The following is a 25578-nucleotide window of genomic DNA, read 5'->3' on the forward strand; positions in this document are numbered from 1 at the left end:
TTAGAAAGGTGAAATAAAGGGGTCCCTTGAGGTATTTGCTACCTCCGTATCACCTCTATGCACCTCACTGCTATATAAGATTTATTAGTCACATTTATGGTCAATTAATTTACCACAAAGGAGCGAAGAATATACAACGGGGAAAGGACAGTCTCTTTCATAAACGGTGTGGGGCAAACTTGACGGCCACATGCAAAAGACTGAAACTGGACCACTATCTTATACCATACACAAAAATTAACACAAAATGGATTAAAGACTTGAATACAAGACCTGAAATCATAAACCTCCTAGAAGAAAACATGGAAGGAAGCTCCTTGACATTGTTTTTGGTGACGGTTTTGTGGATTTGGCAACAAAAGCAAAAATAAATGGGACTATATCAAACCAAAAAGCTTCTGTACAGCAAAGAAACCATCAACAAAATGAAAAGGCCACCTACTGAATGGGAGAAGATATTCGCAAATCATATACCTAATATGGGGTTAATATCCAAAATATATAAAGAACTCATACAACTCAATAGCAAAAAAACAATCTGATTAAAAAATAGGCAGAGGATCTGAATAGACATATTTCCAAAGAAAACATACAGACGGCTAACAGGTACATGAAAAGGTGTTCAACATCACTAATCATCAGGGAAATGCAAATCAAAACCACAATGAGATATCACCTCACACCTGTTAAAAGGGCTATTCTAAAACAGACAAGAAGTAACACATGTTGGCAAGGACGTGGAGAAAAGGGAACCTTTGTGCACTGTTGGTGGGAATGTAAATTGGTGCAGCCACTATAGAAGACAGTATGGAGCTTCCTCAAAAAAATTAGAAATAGAACTATCATATGATCCAGCAAATCTACTTCTAAGTATTTATCCAAAGAAAATGAAACATTAACTCAGAAAGATATATGTAACCCCCATCTTCATTGCAGCATTATTTACAATAGCCAAGACATGGAAGCAACATTAAGTGTCCATTGATGGATGAACAGAAAAAGAAAATGCGGTGTATATATACACACAATGGAATATTATTCATCTATTAAAAAAAAAAAAGAAACCTTGCCATTTGGGACAACATGGATGGACCACGAGTGCATTATTAAGTGAAATAAGTCAGATAGAGAAAGGCAAATACCTTCTGATCTCATTTATATGCGGAATCTATCTTAAAAAAAAAAAAAACGCAAAAAACAAAACCCAAACTCATAGATACAGAAAACAGACTGGTGGTTGCCAGAGGCAGGGGGTGGGCGGTGGATGAAATGGGTAAAGGGGGTTAAAAGGTACAAATTTCCAGTTATAAAATGAGTAAGCCATGGAGATGTAATGTATAACATCGTGACTATAGTTGATAATACTGTATTATATATTTGTAAGTTGCTAAGAGAGTAGATCTTAAAAGTTCTCATCACAAGAAAAAAATTTGTGGTGACGGACGTTAACTAGACTTACTGTGGTGATCATTTTGCTACATTCAATGCAAATATCAAATCATTATGTTGTACACCTGAAACTAACATGTTATATGTCAATTATACCTCAATTAAAAAAAAGATTAGTGATTTCAGTGGTTCCCTTAGGGGGGCATATGGGGGTGGGGGTGGGGAGAAGCAAGAGCAGGTATGAGGTAGCTAAGTGGGCATGCACACACACGCGCACACAATTTGCCAATAAATTATGCGTGGATTAGGAAGAAACCCCCTTCAGGATATAACAACTACCTTAGTGACATCTCATTAGTAGCACTTCAATTTAAGAGGAGTAGGAAAAGGTACTGTTTCAAAAGCTCTGGACAGAAACTTAGTGCCTCGGTGGTTACAAAATGTTGGAGGAGAAGCCCTAAGGACACTGGACATTTAAGGGATAAAAAAAGAGTAAATAGGTTTAAAAAATGGAGAACTGTGCCTGGGGTCTTAATCACTTCATAAGCACACTGGCACTGCCTCTGGCACTTGTGAGCACAACAGCACACATTATTACCACTATAACTAGGATTCCAGGATTTGTTTGAAAGAGTGCAAATGTTGCCTAATTATCCAGTTCAGTCTACTCTATTATTCCCTTATTTAAACTCTTAAATGATATCTTGGCAAGTTCCACCAAAAGCTTTAAGGTCTACAGACTATAATTTTTCCCATGAGCTCTCTGGGAATCAAATAGTAAAAGTGGCTAAAGTTAAGCAACAGAAGAATGCAGAAACTGATTACAGACAATTCAAACTTGTTATCAGCCTAATAATAAAAGTGTTACATCCTTTAGTACTTCTAAAAAAGAAAATCAATTCTTTAAGTCACTGACTGACATCCAAGCAGCTTACTTTCTCTCTCCAGCTAACATGGTGCTTACTACTATTATGTCATGAGATAATTAAATCCTCTCCTCCTCTAGTCACAGATCATATTCTGCTACTTAACACACTATGCAAAGTGGATTGTCTAATTCATAATAACGCTTACCTTTGGCTAAGCTCCTCCAGATAGCGACCACTGAGAGACATGTTAACTTCTAAGGCTTTAATGCGATTATTAAGTCTCATAAATACTGACTCCTTTTGATTTGATCCATGTACAAGATTTCCATTAGCATAGCCTAGATCTGTAGAATTTTGTAATTCAGCATAAAAATCTGTAGCTGTCCTCTGTAACCCCCTCAAAAGGGCATCTTCTGGAGACTGTTCTTCCTCTTTTACTTCAGGTAATGAAGAAGAATCCACCACAGGAGTCAAAATTTGCTTTGGTGTGTCAGCTATGTTCATTTTGGCTTCCCCATCTTCACTGTCTGGCACAGTGGCTGTGTTTAAAGGTGGCACTATTGTTTCAGTTAGCTTTGTGATAATTTGCATGGAGTTTAAGTCTTCTTTTACAATATTATCCATTACTTCATTAACTTTATTTGTTTCATAGATCACAGTTGGCTTCTCTACAGAGCTAAAACTCTCAGCCTTCTTGTCTGTTTTATTATCAACCTCATCAGAACTCTCTTGGGGAATCACTTGTGATGGTGTATGTCCTGCCTCATATTTAATAGGCTCAGATACTTCTATTTTAGATAATGAATTGATTTCAGGAGTAACATCTAAGAGAACAGACTGAGAAAGAGTTTGAGGATGGCTCGGTTCAAGTTCAATTGCACCCACAGTGTGATTAATCAAATCACCTTGGTGCATACTACTTAAGTCACCCAGAACAATAGTTTCAGCTTCCTTTTCCTTACTTTTACTGTCCAATTCTCCACTCGGAGGTTGCAATACTGAAACATCTACTGATTCTGCAAGAAGTAGTAATGATGGTTGAGCTGACACAAGATAATCTTTTTCTTTACTCACATCAGTTCTGCTGCGTTGCCGATAAAGAGTAATTCTAACTGAACACCATTTATATATGTATTCTGCAAAACTAGAAATACAACAAATTGTGGTCAGTTCACTACAAAATATTTGCGTCTCTGACTCAAACCAGGGTGATGATTCATCTTCCTGTTCACCGCTACCCAAAAGGGTCACTGTAGATGGACTTGCTTCCTCTTCTTCCTCTTGAACTAGTTGTACAATAGGACCCTCTTTTGGAGTATCTGGTGATGATGGTTCTGTGTCATGTACGTTTCCTTCAGTGGTTACAAACCTAGAAATACATACAATAATTACACATCACTTTAATTAGAAACCTAAAGTTAAAATTTATGTTTAAGGAAAATAAATGTAATATACATAAAATAAAAGACTGGTAATACAGAAGAAACTAATTTTTTTGCATGAATTTTTCCCCTTCAAATCACTTTCATTATAAAAATATTATTCAGAAACGGTAACAGAAAGACCATTTATCAAGTGACCAGCCAAGTGACTCAAATGATCACATTTACCAAATTAAACTTGCTTTTCTTTAATTTCTGTTTAAGAACTGTCTGTATGTGAATACTTCCATTTACTGAACGTATCGTGTACCTTTCCTCCCATAAATATTCACCAAATCTTTTCAAGCCTCATCACCCATTACATGAGAAATTGAGCTACCCAAGGACTATAAAGTCTCAGAGCTAGAACTAGAATCTAGGATTCTTAATACTTATGGACTTTGTGCTTGAATATCCTACTTTCAAAGGCAGCTAGATTTCTCAAAGATAATTTTTCTGTGGATGACTGAAGAGTTCCAACACAGCATTACATACCTCACACACACACAAACTATCTGCTTTGGGGAGAAGAAACATATCCCCCTCCCCAAAATAATCTTAATATCATCTGGGCTAATTTTCCATTACTTAAAGCCAAATACTTAATGAAAATCCTGGCTAATAATAAACGAATATTGCCACAAACTCAATCCCATCTTTGGGCTCTGGAGTACGTATGTAGGGTAGGGGAGAGTGGGGAATAGCTGGTGGGAACAGTGTTGTAATTATAATGTCTGTGGTTCCTTCCAAGATAAAGCTAATGATTTTCTGGGTTTGGCCCTTACAGCACAAAAGGTACAATCTGAAAAAATAATTTGAATACCAAAAAGAAGTATCTTCATATAAAAATTTTCCTACTCCAAAAAATTACTAAGAATACCAGGAAATATCTTCAAATAAAGACTAATATCACAATAGCAAAGGTAGGAATAAACTAGACAATATCTAAAAGCTAGACTTTCATTTTCTTGACAGTAAAATAGTAAATGGACCAAACTAAAACATAATTAGGCTATGTGTCTCCAAAAAGACGATATAGATATAGACATACAGTCTCTAATAACATTTCGTACATATTCAAGTGTTATATAGCTTATTATCTACTAAATAATTATGACAGTAAAAAGAAGCAACATCTGAAGAAAGGGAGAAAAACTAAATTGAATTAATTCAGTAAAAATTAAGTTATATAACATCTATGTATAGCTTAATCAGACCTATACTAAAAAAAAAAAAAAAACCCTCAAACCTGGGAAAAGAAAATACGTCATCTTTTCATAACTTTAACAGTGACACCCTATCATGGATTCTTTCATTTTCTTCAAACGATTGCCATATAATCATCAGAAAGAATTTAAGACAAACATACGTGAAGGATCATTAAGTAAAAAAATAAACAATTATGCAAAAATATCTATTAAAAACCAACTCTAACATAGAAAAGTAAAAACTGGTACATTAGCCTGATGTGATATCTTTCAACAAATATTCATATATATATATATGGGGTGTGTGTATATATGTGTATATACATATATGAAATAAAATTAGTGTCATTTAATTTTGAAAAATAAGACACACACTGTGTTGTTAACTGAAGAAGCCTAGTTACAAAACCAGGACTACCAATCACAGCTCCATATAATTAGAAATACCAAGAATGTCTCTATCCCAAATAGATTTCTTAGGACCTTCTAAGAACGGCACATAAAGCTACATATTCTCCCTAATCACCCAATAAATACCTTTAGACACTTTCAGGATTAACATTAGAGAATAAAAATTTGTCACTGTGCCCATCAAAGCACAAAAAGCTCATTTTTGAATTAGTATGGTACTTAGGAATTACAGCTCAAAGACGTAATCCCCATTGCAGGTTTCATTACATATTACATTGAACTAACTATTTCAAGTTCAAATAACTTATCCTCTTAAGTAGAGTTCCTCTGAGAGAAATGGCTTTCAAAGTTTTACAGGAGTATATCTAATGAAACATACACAAATTAAATTTACATTAACTATACCCAATTATCCAAATCATTATGAGCTTATCTATTATAGATTAGAAGGAGAGGTGCCAAAAAATCTTAATCATCTCTGGTAGAAAAGACCAAAAAATGAGGTTATTTTAGATATTACCCACATACATACATCCCTGCCCAAAGGGTCCCACTGCAACCTGGGGAAAGACCTATATCATTCAATTTTTATAAACTGAACACTGTACGAGTTTGCTGTGTGACCAACACATAATTTAAGAATCACTGTTCTAGGTATTTCAGGTACCCGTTATAGCTTTCTAGGCATAGCAAAGATAATTAATCAATGCTTTTAAATTTGAACTTAATAAAAATAGGCATTTAAAATTTTTCCTCAAACCTATACCTGCAGACTCAGGTCAATTATTTGCAATAAGGAAAAGATTCAGTGTTGTGAATAATAAAAGTAATACATAACATCAAAACAACAAATATTTGATCTGCAGTGAAATGTATTCCCAGTACCCAAAAAGCAACTTAAAGATGTTTCAAGTAGCTGTGGAATGTCTGCCCTATGATTCAGAGCTTTCTATAGATAATGATTTCACACACAAATCATAAGTATCTTTTTATGTACTTGTATACTTAGCTCTCCATTTTAATAGAACTCTAATATCACAATATAACTTACTCAGGTGATGGCACAGGAGTTGGAACAGGAGCTGATTCAGGCATTTTAGATGCAGTTGTGGCAGTGGCATTCTCAGAAATACTTTTATTTCCTATTTTAAGAAAGATGCCCATGTTGAGTTTAATTTTAAAAAGCTATACGAAGAAAATATTTCACTATAACAAATAAAAAACTCGAGTTTCTCAGGAGAGAAGAAAGAAGTCAAATAGGTTTGCAATTGCAGGCTTTGTTTTTTTCATCCAAGTTGTTTTAGAAAGAAATGATCATAGCAGGTCACAACTACAAGTAATGCATACTCTTTCTGAACTTCTCAGGTAATTAAAGCAAGTCAGATGACTATGAATTTTGTGTAATCTTATATGATTAATATGTCTTCTAGACACCTGAAAGAGTTACTAAAGAGAATGAGAAGAAATAAATGGGTCATTTTAAGTTTGCACACGGAACTAAGTATTTTTTTAAAAACAAAAAAGGCAAGATTGTCTGTCTTTGCCAGTAATATTCTTATTTGGCATTCTGTAAGGAAAAAATCGCTTTCTATATTGAGTAGCTATTTGATAAGTAAAAGAAAAGGATACAAGAAGTACCATTAGGGCATCAAAACCTCAGGAAAGAGATAAGGGATAAAATTGTTACTTCTACAGCAAGGAAGAGTCAAAAAAAATATTAATGAATTTTATATAGACAGGATCCTATTATAAAAGAGAACTTGTGAAATTCAAACAATGAGTAACAGAAGATTAGGAAGTTCCTTTGGATCATTTCTATATTCCTAAATGAAAAGTCAAATCGCTTAGCTTATTAATTAATTTTCCTAACTAGAAAGACCCCTGGAGTATGAGATATTTAAAAGAGCCATAAAATGATTAGGTACCTTCTGTCAGGTCTTCAGTTTTTGCTCCCAGAATATTAGCAGCAATATTCACCATATTTAGAATGGCATCTAAAACAAAATTCAATCAGAAAAAAAAACCAATACACCTAAATATTCTCATATAACCTAATATCAGATAGTCAAAGAACCATTTATAATGGTCTTTTTGAATTTTTTTGGATTAACTACCTTTTTATTCACTTTACTATGTCCAATATAGGACACAAATTTCAGCCAAAAAGTATAAAGCATAAATCTGGATTTTTATATTCAGAAGGAATTTAAAATTTAACTATACTTTTTTTGTAAAGCTTCCCGAAACATTTTATCAAAACACTATCTTCAGCATATTACAAAATTCAAGTATAATTCAACATATTGTCTGTACTGGAACTGGAAATAAATCTGATGACTAAAATTTATATTTTACAGAAAGCCTGTTTTTGTTCTACAGTTTAAAACAAAAACAAAAAAGCCTGAAGAAACAAAAGTTTTTCCTAAACAGGTGATGATCATGGGTAAAAATAAACAAAATGGGGAGATTATTATCCAAAGGACAGGAAAGAGATTTTGTTATTTTTAACCACGAACCTGTAATATCTATTGGTAATATGGTTAAATCCCAAATTGATACTGCACAGAATCAAATTTCTTTGATGACTTTTAACAATGTTTTATGGATAATAAATCACACAAATTCTTCTGTGAAATGAGTAGGTACAGGCATGGGCAGATTAACTAAGTCAAAGTCATAAAACTCTAAGTGTCATAGGTACAGCAATCTGCATACCTTCTAACTCTACCTCTCTTTCCAAAGAGGATATCTGGAAGATGAGTAAAGTGGTACAAACCTTAATATCTATTTAAATAGCTAAAGGTACATGAGGGCCACAAATAGCAGAACTCCATGAAAAGCTGGTGCTGGGAACAGGAGGCTTCTTGATCTAATTTCAAGGGAAATTAACTTCCAATCCCAATCCAATCTCTGAAATTCCACTAGAAGTTAATTCATCAGTATCAGGTATTTCTTCTATTAAAATACTAAAATCTGGCAGGGGCTACACATAAAGCCTCATCAGTTATTTCTATCTTAGTCTCCTTTCCTAAAAGAGATCCATAGGGTTTTCATCACACTTTCAATAAAAAACAAGAAATGCGAAAAGTAAGGAAGGATCTAAGGGAGGAAAAGCCAAGACATCCAAGAAGGTTGGGAACAACCCAAGCACTGTCACCTGGAGCTGATCCTATAAATACACACTTTATGGCAGGAAAAAGTAGTGGGGGATTTTACACTGCTTTAAAAGTGATAACGAGTAGACAGTTATTATGATCTTTACATAATTATGATTCTATAATATGAAAGACAACAAAGCAGTGGTACTTTGTTTCCAATCATTAGCATAACACAAAAGCTTTGTATTTGCTTTTTAAAGGTCTAGGATTATAGGACAACATTGCCCTTTGACCTGGCAAATTGGTAAATAGAGAAGTGGCCTTGGTTCTTAGGCTAAAGAGATGCCTCAGCATGAGATAAAAACAAGGATGGAAACTCCATATTTCCTCACAAATCAACATAAAGTAGAAATGGAAACGCTATTATTTCCTCATAAACCCACTTCTAATGCCAACAAATATTGCAAAAGTAGTTAACTAATCTTCTACTTAGCCTGCCAGCTAAAGTTTGGTCAAAGCTGACTGCTTCACAGAGCCCTAATTTTGGAATCAAGTCTATACTCCAAGTCCCTTGTGCTTCAAAGGGTGATCTTACCTCAGATTTCAAATTTTTTGGCATTTAATATAAAAGAATTCAAGAACACATCTATTAATCTGTGTAAAGAAAGCAGTTTTAGAGTATTATTTTTTAACCTAAATTTTAATACTAGAATCTACAATAAGGAAGGAAGATTTACACTATTCATCATTTTTAAATATTATTTATTATCATCATTTCAGGGAGCCACTTAGTAACAAAAGCAAAATTTGGCAAATTTCTACTTCTCAGCCCATCTAACCTATAAGAAATAATTTTGCCATGTTCACAGAACACTGCCAAATGTAGTCTAATTTATCGTCTTTTGAGAGAAAGCAGCTCTGTGAATATTCTATTCTGACCATTCTCAATTTGCATCTAAACATATGACAGCTTGTCATGATGATAATCTGGCCACTAAAAAGCCTTCAAAATAGGCTAAGGTAATAATTTGGAATATAGTGCCAAACTAGATATCGGTCCGTAATTTCTCCTGGATAAGCCAACACTTTTATCTTTGAGTTGGGCAACTATTCATTCCATCTCATCCCTTCAGGAATGAAATTCTCCTAGGGACCAAATAACATGTTATACTCAGTCTCCAGCACACCAATGGCTCTTTTTAATACAGAAAACAAACTACCTACACTATAACATAACAAGACAAACCAACAGAAAAACTACTTCCTCCCCTGTGTATCCAGCTGCAACCTCTGCAACATGCCCACCTTCATTCCCTCTTTTCCTTCAAGGACCTTAAAATACACACTGTCATAAAAAATACTTTGACTTAAAACAAAAGTATAGTTTTTTGTTATATGTCTTAAACATATACACTGAAACCTGGCCTTTAGCAGATCTGACAATTCTAACAAAATGCAGACCATATTTAGGAGTAAAGGCAGACTTGCAAGAATATCAAAGTAGAGTGTTATCTGGAAAATCCACATGACAAAGCACAAGGAAAGCAGAGTAACATGAAGAATTCTTGTCAATATAAAATATTTAAATGTTTTGGTTCAAGAACGTAAACAAAAGAATCAGGCAGAAGAGTTGTCAGACCTGGCACAGACACAAAGCCAAGAATGCTGCTCTAGGATTGTAGTTTCTCCCTTTTTGGAAGTAAATTATATAATATCAAGAATGTCTAAATATGCAGTATGCATGCTCTATGACAACCAAGTCCATTAGAAGCAACATACTCTGGTAACATATATTTCCTATAACTACTAACTGCTCAATAGCAAAAGGAAAAAGGAGATTCATTAGGATTAAAGCCATGGAATTCACTTTGGGAGACACCATGTAAATATTAAAAACAAAATAAAAATTGGTCCAAAATTGATCAATTTCAAGCTAATTTATGAAGTGGTGATGATTACAGTCAAACTCAGACATTCTAGTGCCAGAGACTAGCTATTTGGCCTGATTCCACTCTGCTATTTACTCCTTAAAGTTATACCACCTTGGAGGTGGTAGCTAGGTCAGGCTCAAAAACAGTCCCAGACTCTTCAGAGAAAACTAGTAGGACACAGGTATAGCAAGCAGGAGTATTAGGTCATGCCTATAGGCTTGATGACAGCAAAGTCTTATTGCTCAGCTCCTACTGCCTCTCTTGTTCTGAAACTTCAAGAGATGGAGATCTTTTTAAATCCCATTTTCCATGCTTAGGCTTAGCTGACATCGTTCCAACTCATCTTGTTTCACCACACAAATTCAACACCTAGAACACTGGAAAGTAAATACCTTTCCAGAGATCCACAGAAGAGATTTTTAGTTACCAAGAAACACACCTTCAAGGAGAAAAAGCCAAAAAGCAGGATCTAAAGAAGATTCTATGTATAATTAATTAAAATAATATATTGGTCAAAGAAGTATTACAAATAGGGACATGTTCTCCACTGAAATATAGCTAGGTTTAATGGTGTCTAGGAGTTAATCCCAAAAGAAAGAAAAAGAAACCAAGAATATCAACAGCAGTTTCCTTTATCTAAAACTATGGTAAGCCATTACTTCACTAAGGTGCCCCCACCTTCCCAGTAATCACCAGAAGCTAGAGATCTTTTAGTCTGGGACTATTTTCTGGCCCCATAAAATAATGACGCTTCCTCACAGCTAATTCAGCATCACAGAGCTATGATGACTATTACGTTAACACAGAATTTTTTAAAATAAATTTAAGGACACCGACAATAATATTAATATACAGATAGATAAAATAGCACCATTTTTTCACTCCTAAAAGACTACATCCCACAGCAGTGAATGAGGTGCCATTTTTAATGCCATCATAAACTAGATAGCTAAGGACCTTCTTAAAAGTAGTCACTAATATCTAAAAAGTTAGGTGACTAGCAATAGAGTAAAACAAACACTGAGCTAATACGTAACAAAGTTAAATATCACATAAACGGATTCTCCTTATGCAAGTATTTTTAACACTCTTCTTCCTGTTCCTCAAAAAGTCCACCTAAGTTTATAGTCTTCCATGGAGGGGAAGAGGAGAAGGAGAAAAAAAAGGGAAAAAAGAAAAGATGAAAAAGAAGTGACTCTTAACTCCATATACTGTAGCTTAGGTACATACTCCTGAGTATACATACTACTGGTTGAGTATTTTAAAAAGCTATAAAGACAATGTGCGTAGTGAGATTGGGATTCAAGCAATTCAACTCACTAAGAGCAACAAGGGGAATGCCCAAGCAGCTAATGTTCTATTCTACTAAAATTTACTCATATTAAATTCAATTATTACTCTCCAAATAAAAAGAAAACTTCTTCCAATAAGTTCAGGAATAACCAAAAATAGCAAACATTAAAATATACCTATCCACATTCTGACTGTAAAAGTAAAGTGTCAGTTGGTAAAGGTCTTTCCAGGAGTCTCCCGAGCTAGCCTACCACTAGATTCAGATACTAGGTTGGAAATACAAGAAACTAAACCACTAGTATATCTTAGTCATTGTGTCTTTAGTTTACAAAGAGTATATTATTATTACTATTATTGTTATTGCTTGGGAGTCATTATTATTATTAACAAGAACAGCCTTTATATTTTGTAATTAAATAGGAAACTAATCATATCCATTGATTAACGAATCCTCATTTCCTAGGATTTCACTGATGCACAGCACCTCTGAAACTACTGTTCAAATTCCTCTTCCATCCAGTATGATTACCCAGATGCTCCTACTCATATGATCTAGGATCTCTTTAATAATTCCGTCCCCAAATAAATTCACAGACCTTTCTTCACTCTAAGGAATATGCCTAAAAATATGAGCACTTAATTATCGTAGAAAAATCAACTTATGCATTTTTTCCTCTCCTCATTCTTTTCACCCACTCTTCTATTTTATTTCCACAGAAATTCTTTTCAAAAGCCAGTATCTTTGATTTCAGCTCAAAGTTCAACACTGGGAGCAGGAGCCTCCTAAACTATACCACAACAAAATGTCCACGTATGTCAGGAAAAAAACAATTAAGAAACACTTAACAGTGACTAGGAAAACCCCAAAATACTCACTTGTAGCAGAGCCAAGAAGATTTTTTGAGGATTTGTCCTCCCCAGTATTATAATCCAGTGGATAATCTGTTTGAAGAGAAAATGAAGGCAATGATGCTGAGAACTATCTCCAATATGTATAAAGATCCAATTATGTCCTGTCAAAGTCAGTTGATGTTTAAGACAGATTTTATAATAAATATTCATTATACACGTAAAATACGTTCACAAAAAGAAAAGGAGATTCAGAAGCCATTTATCAAACAGATGTGAACCAAAGAAAATAATTCTACTGCTTACCAAAATTTTAATCACATTTATAAAATTTTTATTCAAGCTTTCAGTGTACTTTACCAACCCCTAGTAAACATCTTCGTTTCATTTATGGGAAAACTAGGGAAGGGAAAACTTAGATTGTCCAGATTATAATTTAAGACATTTTAAAACAAGGACTTGATAAAGCAGAAAAGGAGGGTGTCATAAAACCTTTTCCTACCCCTTCAAGCTCACAAGAGTTTCTCAAAGGCTCAGGCCTCAATGTGCTTGCTCTTTAGGCTCAAGGCAAATCAAAGAAATTAATGTTCAATTCTACTACTTCAGTTACCTTATGAGTTTAATAGGTTTTGGGGCCTGGCATAGAGAAAAATTAGTTATTAGGGTTAAAAACAAAGAAAAAACTAAAGTCTAAAGACAACCATCATATTGATTTTTTTTTTTTTTTTTTTTTTTTTTTTTGGTGAGGAAGACTTGCCCCGAGCTAATATCCATGCCAATCCTCCCCTACTTTGTATGTGGGTCGCCGCCACAGCATGGCCAACAAGTGCAAGACCCAGGATCCGAACCCGCAAACCCAGGCCACCTAAGCAGAGCGCGCTGGACCCGTACTGATTTTTCAAAGTGACCTATACTTACCCATTACTATCTGACTTAGAAACTAACATACATAGTAGTTACCTGTTTTAAAGCCACTTACCATAGTCCTCATCAAATAATTCTTGACGTTCTGACTGATACTGGGAATCAGCAATCTCTTCATATTCTTCCACCATGCTAGTGCCAAATACCCTATTAACAACAACTTTATTAAAGACTTCCAAAACAAAACAGAGTTGTTAAGACTCATCTCTTCACAATAAATGACAAAATACATTAACTTTGGTCATCTTTTGAGGGCCATTAGCTTCTGGACTCCAAAATAATGACTGCTCCTTACACTGCAGTCATCCACTTTTACATTAAAATGTAAAATTAATCTATTTAAGGCATTTAAAAACATAATGACCAAGTTTTGATAGCAGTCTAAAATGTTTACATATATAATCATGATAGCAAAATAGCAAGCAAACTAAACCAAACACATAAAACAATGGTTATTTTTTCTCAGAGGAAATTTTGGCATTTTTCTAAAATGTATTCCAGAGCAAGACAGGCTTAACAGTTTACATTTCTATGGTATTAACTTCACATAGAAAATCATTTCTTCACTTTAAACAAATTGGGATTTTTGTGTATCGTTTTTTTTAAACCACTCAGTAAATGTATTTTGTTCTGTATTACCTTATAAGGCTTAATGGACAAAAGTGCTCTGATCCAAAATGTGATACCAACTCCACCTAAAGAATGAAAAGTACATGAAATGGGAAGCCAGCACCATGCATATTATCTAACAATATATTCAGTTGTTTTCATTATAACATTTCTAAAAATAAAGTCCTCACTTCCCCAAAAGTCAATACTTGTGACGTTTTGCTTTTTTGCCATGCAGTAATATGCCATGCTCTGTTATTCAATATTGCAAAAGAGTAGGTTGCTAACCTTTATGTACTTGATGAACATCTGAAGCAAGAGAAAGGAAAAGAAAAAGAAATCAGTTTCAAAGTCTGGATAACATGCCATAAGCAACATTTAATATTTGTAAATTATATCACATAATTAAAGTACAGAAAGCAATGTACTGTGATGGATAACATTGTAGTACTCTTAATTCTTTGCAGAAACCAAAGCGATGATTTAAATTTTTACCATCACAATGAAAAAGTATAGTCTAATTGTAATAAAATAAATTGATTTTAAGGTTATTAAGTTAACCTAAAACTCATTGCTGCTGTTTTATTTGTTAGATACAAAAGCATTCTGAAGTAATTAATAAACAGTATCTAGAAATAACTTGTGCCTTATATTACTTTAAATATTATTCATATGTATCATTTATATATCTATATATGAATTTATATATTGATACATATGTGGATATATATATCTATGTACGTACATATTGATGAAGAGATTAGCTAGCATAATATAAAATGATATTTATTCCTGTATAATATTGTATACAAATTGTTTTAGGGAAAGCATGAGTTTTTGGTATGCTGTTATTTCAAGTATAACTTACAGAACTAGATGATATATATCAATCCACTTTTATTTTTTTATTTTTTTTTTTTGTGAGGAAGATCAGCCCTGAGCTAACATCCGTGAGCTAATCCTCCTCTTTTTGCTGAGGAAGACCGGCTCTGAGCTAACATCTATTGCCAATCCTCCTCCTTTTTTTTTTTTTCCCCCAAAGCCCCCCAGCAGATAGCTGTATGTCATAGTTGCACATCCTTCTAGTTGCTGTATGTGGGACACGGCCTCAGAATGGCCGGAGAAGCAGTGCGGCGGTGCGCGCCCGGGATCCGAACCCGGGCTGCCAGTAGCGGAGCGCGCGCACTTAACCGCTAAGCCACCAGTCCAGCCCATATCAATCCACTTTTAAAATATAAACTATTAAAAAGTAGTTTGTAGATTTGGGTTTAGTTCTTTTGGGATAAGGAAAACCCAGGTAAACTTGTATAACATTTATTACTATTACATAAGAATCACAAGTAAATATTTTTTTCTTTTTGACTTATTCCTACCAAAAAGGCCTTTGTAGAAAACTAATTGTCAAAATGCTCTAGTCTCCCACCATAAAAAGGACAAGGGATGGAGTTTTATATAGCATTTTTTATGCCATCAATAAAATGTTCTTCCATTATTAACGAAGTAGATGGTATAAAGAATGATCCTTGGCACTATTTTGTAACATGTGAGTTGTCTTACCTGTAAAACTAAATACAACTATATCACCTGCCAAATAATTTTTAAGAATTTTTTCCTCATCACAGTGTAGAAACTGTGCTGTATAAAAAGGTCATTAAACAATTGTTTCAGTAGTCATTTTAAAAGGAACTAAAAATGTACCTTCATTTTTCTGAACACTGTTGAATCATTAATTGAGAATATCAACTGTATTTTAAAAATAGAATTTAGCATGTTTAGACTGAGAGTAGGAATACTACAAGTTTACCCATTCATAGAAGCCAATTTAATACATGCTTAAAAAAGACACAGACAGTAAAATCCCAGAAGACAATTAGATAGTTATATGTTCTCACATTTAAGGAAGAAAAGAGAGAAATTAGAGCTGGTGTCATTCCAAAGTTGATATTATTAACACAGTGGTACTTTAAGGTATGGCTATTATTTTAAAGGAAAAAAGGAGGGGCGGAGAGGAATAGGAAATTTCCACATTTTGTCTAAATCCAATTCAAGAGTAACAATTCTACTTGATTTACTGGTGGAGGAAGCAGCAGAAACATGGAATATAAATGTCTAAAAGTTTACTTTATTTGCAATTGGTATTTGGACACAGAATATTTTACTTGAATATACAAAGAAAAGGCAAAATCTATAATAATGACAATAATTGGATATTAAAATTGAAATGATCCAGAATCATACTCTAACTAATAAGTTAAGAAATCAGACTTACTTTAAAGACTTCAGTGACTAACGATTTGGGTTTTGAAATAGAGGGAAGTATAATACTATGAAGATGACATTTTATATAAAGATTCAAAAAAATTAAGTATTATAATGTAGAATTTCATCAGAACCACAAATATCAAATAACTGGCCTAAGTTTCCAGTTATGCAGAAGGGGATATATTAATATAATATTTATAATACTAATAAGTAATAATTTGTCTCATAAAATAATATATCCAAGCAAGAACTGTTTTATTAAACAGTATACTGCAGTAAATTTCCTCTTAATTTTTCTGATTTCTAAACAAGTGGCGTGAGGTATAAAGTATGAATAACAGGTATATTTTCATTATAGAACATAGTCCTGTATTTATAAACATTACCTTCACATATTTTGCATACATCTGTTCATCTAAAGGGAAACTCTGGACATTCCTCTCATCTCTACCATGAAAAGTACCCAGCTTAATCCACTTATTTGTAGGATATCTAGAAAATATAAAATATAAATATTCTTTTGAAAAACCATAAAACACAAACCATCACATCTTCAAAATATATCCTGTGTACTTTTTTTCCTCTCCAGGTAAACAGACTGACTTAACATAGTTTAAATATGAATTAAATATTGTGTTGAAGAAATATATTTTCTTTTCCAATTAAAACTAACAGGTTCCTCTTTGCAGGGAAAGAATACCTTGAAAAATCACATCATTGTCAAATAGAAGGGAAAACAGGAGAAGACAAAAGTAGGAACAGGACTGCTTCTTGGGGTTTGAGAGGGCTTCCAAGTAAACTTGAGGTTTTAAAACAGAAAGTAGCAAGAGATTGTTCTGGAAGAAGGAGGTACTACTCTTCATGTACTGACAAGGGTGTGATGATATAAAGTATAAATAAAACTACTAGTAGAAAGGAAAACAGAAAAAACCCTGTATCATCATATTTAAATTTCACAGATCGTACATAGCTAATCCCTCTTTAAAAAGGAATCTAAAAAAACCCTCAAACTATTATTTTTGTTTACTATAGCATTTAAGAATTCCTCAAAGTAATGAGCGCTCTCTTATCACGTTAAAAAAAATACACTTTACTTACCAGAGCTGAATATGTCCCTTGACATATTACAGCTTAGAGAAAAGGAAGTGATCTGAACAAGGTTAGTGGAAGAAAATGGAATTCTCAAAAGGTCTTGAACATTGATTTCAAAAAATATACATATGCAACGCTGAGTGGGGAGTGGGGGAAGAAACACCTGGAAAACCCTTAATGATGAATGATAGAAGAATGGTTAAATAAATAAAGGCATCCTACATGACATATCATGAGCACTCAAAAAGTATTTATGGAATGAATAAACACCTCCAGTGGGGGGAAAATACTAAGTACTCATTTAAAGTGGTCAGTTTAAAAGAAAACAGGATATTCTCAGGATGTAAGCAGTAAGAACCGAATATTTTTGGTAAGATTAGTAAATAAATACATAGAAAAGGCTGGAAGGAATATATTAAAATGCTAATAATAGTTATCTTTGGTTGATAGGATTGCGGTTCTTTACCAAATCCGTTACAATGTATGTTTATTTCTTTTATAATCACACACACACAACAGTTTTAAAATATACTTTAACAAAAATATACCTCATGATATAAAATGAAGTACACGTTTGTTTTTAATGACTCTCAAAGGAAACATTTGGAAGCAATAGAGCATAGTAATTAAAAGTAAGGACTTTAAAGTCATACAGATCTAGGTTTGAATCTTGGTTCTCCAACTCACAAGTCATGTGACCTGGGCAAGCTACTTAATCTCTCTTTGTCTGTGTCCTCACTTTATAATATGGTTGTTCTAAGCACTAGATGAGTTAATGAAAGTGACTGATTAACAAGTGTCTATACTAGCGTAGTATTATTACTGTTCTTACAAATTGACATATTAAAATAAAAAATAAAATGATTAAAGTTTTAAAAAGTGACCCATTTTTAAATCTGTATTCTGGAGATCCAACATAAACTCTGTAAAAACCAGCTTTAGAATTTACCTGTCACTGATAGAAACCAGAAAGTCTTTAGGAGTAGAAGAAAATAATTCATAATTTGCAATATCAAGCTGCTTTACTTGAATTGGTTCACAAAGTTCAATAACAAACCTTCAAAAAGAACACAAGATGATTATTTAGATAAACCAACCAAAGTAACAGTTCATATTAAACATGACATTAACAGTTTGCATAAACTAGATATCCATTCAGTGACTCATAAAAAAAGGAAGGAGGAGGATTTTCAGCCTTAGTTACCCACAAGGGAACACCGTTAAGTATTTCCCAAGCACATCATTAGTGGGGGGAAAAAAAACTATAAGTAAAACAAGATGTTGATTTTGTCCCATATTTTTTAAAAGATTCTCTTTTTAATGACAAAGGTCATTCTTTTTCTAAGAATGACCTCACTAAGAACAGCTAGTGACAGTGTAAACTAACTAGTCTAGAGGGCAGTTTGGCATATATGTTATCTCAAAAGGTTCCATAGCCTTTGATACAGCAATACACTTTTAAAAATTTATCCTAAGGTTCACCCTTGTATATACATTTTAATATATCAAAGCACAGTTTATAAGAGTGGTTGGGAATCAACCTAAATGTTTAGCAAAAAGGACTGATTAACAAATTGTGGTCCACTCAGGCAATGAAATACCAGACAGCCATTAAGAATGGCTGGTAGTGGTAGAAAAGAGATCTCTTATTGCTGGGAGGGGTGTTAGGAGGAAAAAACTACAAAGGGGCACGAGAAAACTTTTTGGGGAGATGGATATGTTCATTATCTCTATCGTGTGATGGTTTCATAGATATATAAACGTCAAAAGTTATCAAATTGTATACTTCGACGTTATTTTACATGTAGTTTATTGTATGTCAACTATGCCTCAATAAAGCTGTTTTTAAAAAACGATTTTAGAGACCTATATTTATGAACACGGAAAGATACCACAAAATATTGCTGCTAGGAAAAAATTAAAAGTATTGTGCCATGTGTGTAAAATAAAACCGCATATAGTATGGCATTTGGGGAAAAGAAATATTCATGACATCTAGCACTCCAATCAATACTTTAACAAACTAATTATTATATTAAATGAGATTAAATGCTAAATAAATCAAAAGCATTAAAATTAGCATATTTCTTTAATCTTGGAGAGCAACAGAGGCAAGTTCCAGGAGATGGAGCAATCAGGTTTCAGAGAAAAGCTCGTGAAGAGAAGCAAACTAACATCTGCTAAATGCTTACTCTGGGTCAGAAACCATGGTAGATGATTTACATCCATCATTTGATTTAATTCTTATAAAACCAAACTGCAAAGGATATTATCTCCATTTTATATAATCATTCAATAAACACTAACTGGTTACTTCACCTTCTTCCCTTTTGCTTTTTAGTTACAGAATCCCCCAAGATGTAGCTGAGTATATGGCCACCCATCAAAGACTGTATTTCCCAGTCTTGGCCATATTACTTAGTTCTGGGTGATGGGATGTGAGCAGAAGTGTCGAGTACAACTTCCAAGTCAAGCCTTTAAAAGGAAGCTGCTACCTCTCCATTTGCTCTCAACGGAAGGTGTGTGTCCTTTAATTGTTCTGTGTTACACCCCTGCACCACCTACCAGCTTGAGCTTTTATGCCAGAAAAAAATTAAATGTCTATCTTATTTAAACCACAGTTATTTGGCCTCTGTTAAAGCAGCAGAATCAAAAGCCCCAACTAATAGTCATTTAGCCAATAAGTAGTGAAGCTAAAGTCAGAACACAAATCTATCTGGTTCCACAGCCTAAATATTTTCCATACCACCACAACACCCTGGGGAGAGGGAACTAAACAAAATCAGACTCAGACTTTGCTTTTTATTTACAATGGAGAAAATAAATCTCAAAGAGCTTTAAGAAGAAAATAAAAAGCTCCTTCTTCCCCACCTCCTTTTTTGCATACCATGTTCTCCATTTCTAAGAAGACATGAGCTACATTAATATCAGATAAAATAAGTTTTCAGACAAATGTATTACCAGGTATAAAGAGTCAATTCACCAGGAAGATTTAATAATTCTAAAACTCACATGCACCTACCAGTCCCATAATATATACACCAATAGCCCCATAATATATAAAAAATTAGTACATATGTAATTATTCCTTATTAAAGTTGATTTTAAAATGTTCTTTCATTATATCTTTCTGCCTCATCTTTCACATTTTCTTAGAAGCAGAGGACACTGCGTGCAAATTAATGGAACTACATATAAAAGCTGACAAATCCAATTTCAATATGTGTCAGTAATTTTAAAAGATCCGTAAAGTAATAGATCTAAACACAAGAGTAGTTTGACAAAATACCATGTACCAAAATTTAGATGATGCAATTAAGAAGGAAATTTATAACTTTAAATGTGTATATTAGAAAAAAATTTTTAAGTTCAACAGACTAAACCCAAAGAAAGTATAAAATAAAGATAGAAGCAGAAATCCATGAAACAGTAAACAAAGACATGATAGAGGTAATCAATAAAGCCAAAATAGACAAATTTCTGTGGAGATTAGGGGAGAGGGCATAAATAAAAATATCAAGAATTTTTTAAAAGAAGACATCTTTAAAATAGAAAAATCTTTAAACAATAGAGAATACCATAAACAACTTTACTACAAAAACTTTGAAAATGGATTAAAGACAAATTCCTAGAAAAATATAATTGACCAAAATTAACTGAAGAGGAAATAGAAAACCTAAATAGTCTTATAACTATTTCTTTTAAATATAGTTTTAAAATCTTCCCATCTATTCACACAAGTACAAAATGGTGCATATACAAGCTTATTTATAGTAACACTGTCCGTCATGGCAAAAGATTATAAACAACCCAAATATCCATCAACAGAGGACTAGTTAAATCTTGGTACAACCATATAATGGAATTTTATGCAGCTATCAAAAAGAATGAGAAAGTTCTCTATGAATAAAATAAAAAGACAACCAAGATATTTTTAAGTTAAAACTTAATTCAAGGTGAAAAATAGCATGTATCATATACTAACTTCTGTGAAAAGAGATAAGTTAGAATCTATATTTGTATTTGCATAAAGAATATAAAAAGATATCTAAAAATTTAACACTGAATAGGAAGACGGATGACAGAGATTAGAAGGATATTTCTCACTGTATCTCCCCTACCCTTTTTAAATACCTTTTTGTATTTGAACCATGTGAATGTATTACTTATTTTTAAAATTAAACACTTAATTTAATTTAGAATTCATATCTTCCCACGTCTAAATCCCAGACGATTTAGAGTTGAGTTCCAAACTTAGAACATGTCTAATGACGTAAGGTTAGAGACACTGCTTTCAAAATAAGGAAAAACATGATTGCCTACTATCACTGTTTCTATTCACAATTTTCAAGGACCTAGCCAGCACATGAAGACAAAAAAAGCAAAATATAATAAAAAGGATTACAAATTTTCAAAAAGGAAGAAATATAGAGAGAAGCTATAATTTTCTACACAGAAATCCCCAAAGACTTTACATATTATTAGAAATAACAAGAGAATATAAGAAGGTAGCTGGATATAAGATCCATATATAAAAACAACTGCACATCTGTAAACAGCAAACGTAATTTTGTAAAGATATTTACAACAGCAACAAAAAATAGCTGCCTACAAACAAATTTAACAAAAGATATACAATACTTCTATGGAAATTTAAAAAAATAATAATAACCTTATTGAAAGACATTAAAGACAACTTAAAGAAAGATATACCCTACTTATGGATAAGAAACTCAGTATCTGAAAATCATCTAAGAATTCAATACAATTCCAAACAAAATCCAATATGACATTTGGGGAATTCAACGGGATAAATCTAAGATTTAAAAGAAAAAGCAGAAGCAAAAGAATAGCCAAGTTAGTCCTGAAGAATATGGTACAAAAACTTGCCCTACCAGATACTAAGATTTATAAAGCTAAAGAAAATGTGGTGTTACTGCAGGTAATGATAAATTGACCAACGGAACAGAACAGAGTACAGAAAGAAATCTATGCATACAAGGGAACTTTATGATAAAGGCAGATTGTAAATCAGAAGGGAAAATGTGAACTACTGAATAAATGATTATCTGAACAGAAAAATGGGGAGGGGAGACTGAATCCCTCCTAAACACCATATAAAAAACAATTCCACTGGGATTAAAAAAAGAACTAAATGTGAAATGCAAAACTTTTAAACTCTGGAGAAAGGGTAAGATACTACCTTTTTTCATAACAGAGAGATCTGACTTAAAAAATCCAAAATTATAAGACAGATAAATTCAACCACATTAAAATTAAAAGTTTCTATCCATCAAAAGACCCTATTAAGAAATTAAAAGGACAATTCACAAACTGAAAAAAAATATGTACTACATATATATGTCCCACACAGAGTTAAGATAAACTGTTAAGTTGTATCCATTCTATAAGATAAACTGCTAAATCATATCTACACTTTTACTAGACTAGTAAGAAAAAAACAAACAAATCAAGAGAAACCATGCGAAAAGATAAAGCATTTCAGAGGAGAGGAAAAACTGGCAAACATGAAAATATGTTCAATCTCGTTAGTGATCAGGGATCGACATCTCTCTGGGATATAAGATCCACAGCAGCAGAGATCTCAGTCTGTTTTGTGAAACAATGTTATTCTAGCACCAGCAGCATCACATAATAGGTGCTGAATAAACACTGAAGGAATGAATGAATGAACAAACGAACAGACTAACGAAAGAATAGGAAGATTCAAAAATCCTAAAATGTAAATTATCCTGAAATTCATCTAGAGATTCAATACAATTCCAATAAAAGTGCCAGCATGATTTTATAGACCCTGACAAGAAGATTCTAAAATTTTAAAAGAAAAAACAAAGGGGCAAGAATAGTGAAGTCACTTCTGACAAAGATGAGGTATATAAACTTATTCTACCAGATATTAAGACTTATAAAGCTATAGTGAGACTGTGTGGTCTTAATATATCTTAGGTGGGGGGGGGGGGGCAACCCACTTAAATCAGGTGAAATCAGTTAAAAGTGCTCTGAGGTTCTTTAATTATACAATGAAAAGACACACACATACATGAGCAAAAAGGAAAATATACAGTAAACACGTATATACAAATACATGCTGTCTGGAAGAAACATTAAAAAACAAATGGATAGCTATGATCACTTATTCTGCAACCCAGAATAAAGCGAAATGATTACTTCATAAAACTTCATCCCAGCATGTCTCTGCTTGAAATACAAAATTTTGGAGCATAAAAACTTGAGTTGTTACTGACTATAGAGGCTTTTACAAATAAAAACAAAAACTCAAAACTAACATTTTGATTATGATTTCAGACAATCATTTTCTCACATTCAATTTACAGACCAAAAGGCATAAGGAAAAATTAAGTTTTTAAAATTAGCCCTTAATATTCTTAAATAGTTTAGCATTAATTTGCAAATTGAATCTAAATGGGCATATTACCAAAAGGGGTGAAGGCCAAGAGTAGAAAAGAATAAGCATTATCTTTTAAAGTTGAAAGTTTCTCCTTAAACTAAAATGATAATAATTTTATATATATACATACATATATATATTTTAGTAAATCAACATGATGGTGATTTACCATTTACCTCAATTCTTTTTTAAACAGCTGCTTTTGAGCAATGAAATCGAGTAATCTCATAAACTGTTGGTATATCAAACATTATTTCCCCCTCATAAATCTGTTCCTTTGCCTATATTCTTAGTCAATGGCAGAATCATAGATCCAAGCAGTGAAGCCAAAATCCTGGTACATTTCCTAGATGCTTCTCTCTTCTTCATATCCAATTACCAACCAAGAGCTGTCAATTTTATCTGCTATAAATAACTTTCCGATAAATCCCCCCTCTGTATCCAAATTGCCAAGGCGTTAGTTAAAAGTCCTCATTTTTCACGTGAGGTCTGACAATAGGTTTCTAACTGGTTTCCCTGCTTTCAACTGCATTCTGCTGTAGGCCATGAGATAATGTCACTTCCATACTTAAAACAAATGCTACCCTCCATGGTCTTTAAGATAAACTTCAAAAAAATTCTAAGCTGGGTATACATAACATCAGAGGGCCTGGTTATTGCTAAACTAACTCTCCTGTTCCATCTTCCACAATTACTCTAACTGTAACTTTATTCTTGTTATGACTAAAATAACTTTTTCAGGTTGCTTCTACTTATAGTTGCCCAGAAGAACTATGTTCCTTTAGCACTGTCCCCTTATTCTTACAGTTCCTGAATCTCTCTCCTTCCCTCATTTGCCACTTCCTATGAATCCTTCAAGATTCAGCTCAGAATTACCTCTTCTAGGAAGCCCTCTCTCATCCTCTCTTGCAGTTACATTCCATCTGTTCCTATAATATCCTTTCAGCAGTACTTTTTAAACTATTTCATAATACTTTGACTAGATTTGTCACTTTTTTTTTTTACCTCCTTAAAAGGAAAAATATTTTGTCTTCAATTTTGTATCCTAGGACCTAAGATAAGTACAGTACCAGCACCGATCAAGCATAAATGCTTATTAAGTGACTACATGAATAAATCAATAGAACCCTAACATAAAAGTTTAACAATATCTACATATATAAATGTGCTTTATTAAACTTTATATTACTTACCAAATTTTAGTGCTGCAAGGATTCAACATATAAAGATCCATATTTTCTATAAGAATAGCAGATGTGCTCTATTTTAAAAAGGGGGGAGGGAATAAATTATTTAAGGAAAAAATACTTATTTCAACTCTTAAGCTTTCTAGAATTTCTACATTTTTAGATATTAAAATATACTTAAGACTCTGAAAAACTCATTTGGCAAAAAACACTAATTTGGCTAAAATTTACCCATTATTGCTATAGCATTGTTAGCTTTATAACAAAACATTTAAAATTAAATGTCTGTTACCATAAAGGAAAAATGATTTTCTACTAGCTATTTCCTTTTTAAAATTTCACATGCTTTAAAAGTCAAAAACCAGAGTACATGACTTTCAGTAGGTGAGTGAATAAATAAACTGTGGTACATCCAGACAACAGAATATTACTCAGCACTAAAAAGAAATGAGATATCAAGCCATGAAAAGATATGTAGGAAACCTAAATGAATATTACTAAGTCAAAGAAGCCAGCTGAAAAGGCTACATTCTGTATGATTTCAACTATATGACATTCTGGAAAAGTCAAAACTATGGAAACAGTAAAAAGATCAGTAGTTGCCA

At 33.0% G+C, this 25578-nt stretch overlaps 1 protein-coding gene across 2 annotated transcripts in view; it reads right to left on the reverse strand.

Moving 5' to 3' along the window:
* Window positions 1-25578, reverse strand: part of SUCO (SUN domain containing ossification factor) — an 86870-nt gene that overhangs the window by 21719 nt on the left and 39573 nt on the right. For both annotated transcript variants that reach the window (XM_058540057.1, XM_058540058.1), the window contains 10 exons: window positions 24980-25047; window positions 18306-18413; window positions 16651-16756; window positions 14291-14311; window positions 14033-14088; window positions 13449-13540; window positions 12497-12562; window positions 7224-7292; window positions 6350-6440; window positions 2464-3627 (listed from right to left, as the gene is read on the reverse strand). In XM_058540057.1, coding sequence (XP_058396040.1) covers window positions 2464-3627; window positions 6350-6440; window positions 7224-7292; window positions 12497-12562; window positions 13449-13540; window positions 14033-14088; window positions 14291-14311; window positions 16651-16756; window positions 18306-18413; window positions 24980-25047 — 1841 coding nt within the window. The remainder of the gene's footprint in view (window positions 1-2463; window positions 3628-6349; window positions 6441-7223; window positions 7293-12496; window positions 12563-13448; window positions 13541-14032; window positions 14089-14290; window positions 14312-16650; window positions 16757-18305; window positions 18414-24979; window positions 25048-25578) is intronic.

The sequence above is a fragment of the Diceros bicornis genome, chromosome 4 (genome assembly GCF_020826845.1).
Source record: "Diceros bicornis minor isolate mBicDic1 chromosome 4, mDicBic1.mat.cur, whole genome shotgun sequence".
Lineage (NCBI taxonomy): Eukaryota > Metazoa > Chordata > Mammalia > Perissodactyla > Rhinocerotidae > Diceros > Diceros bicornis.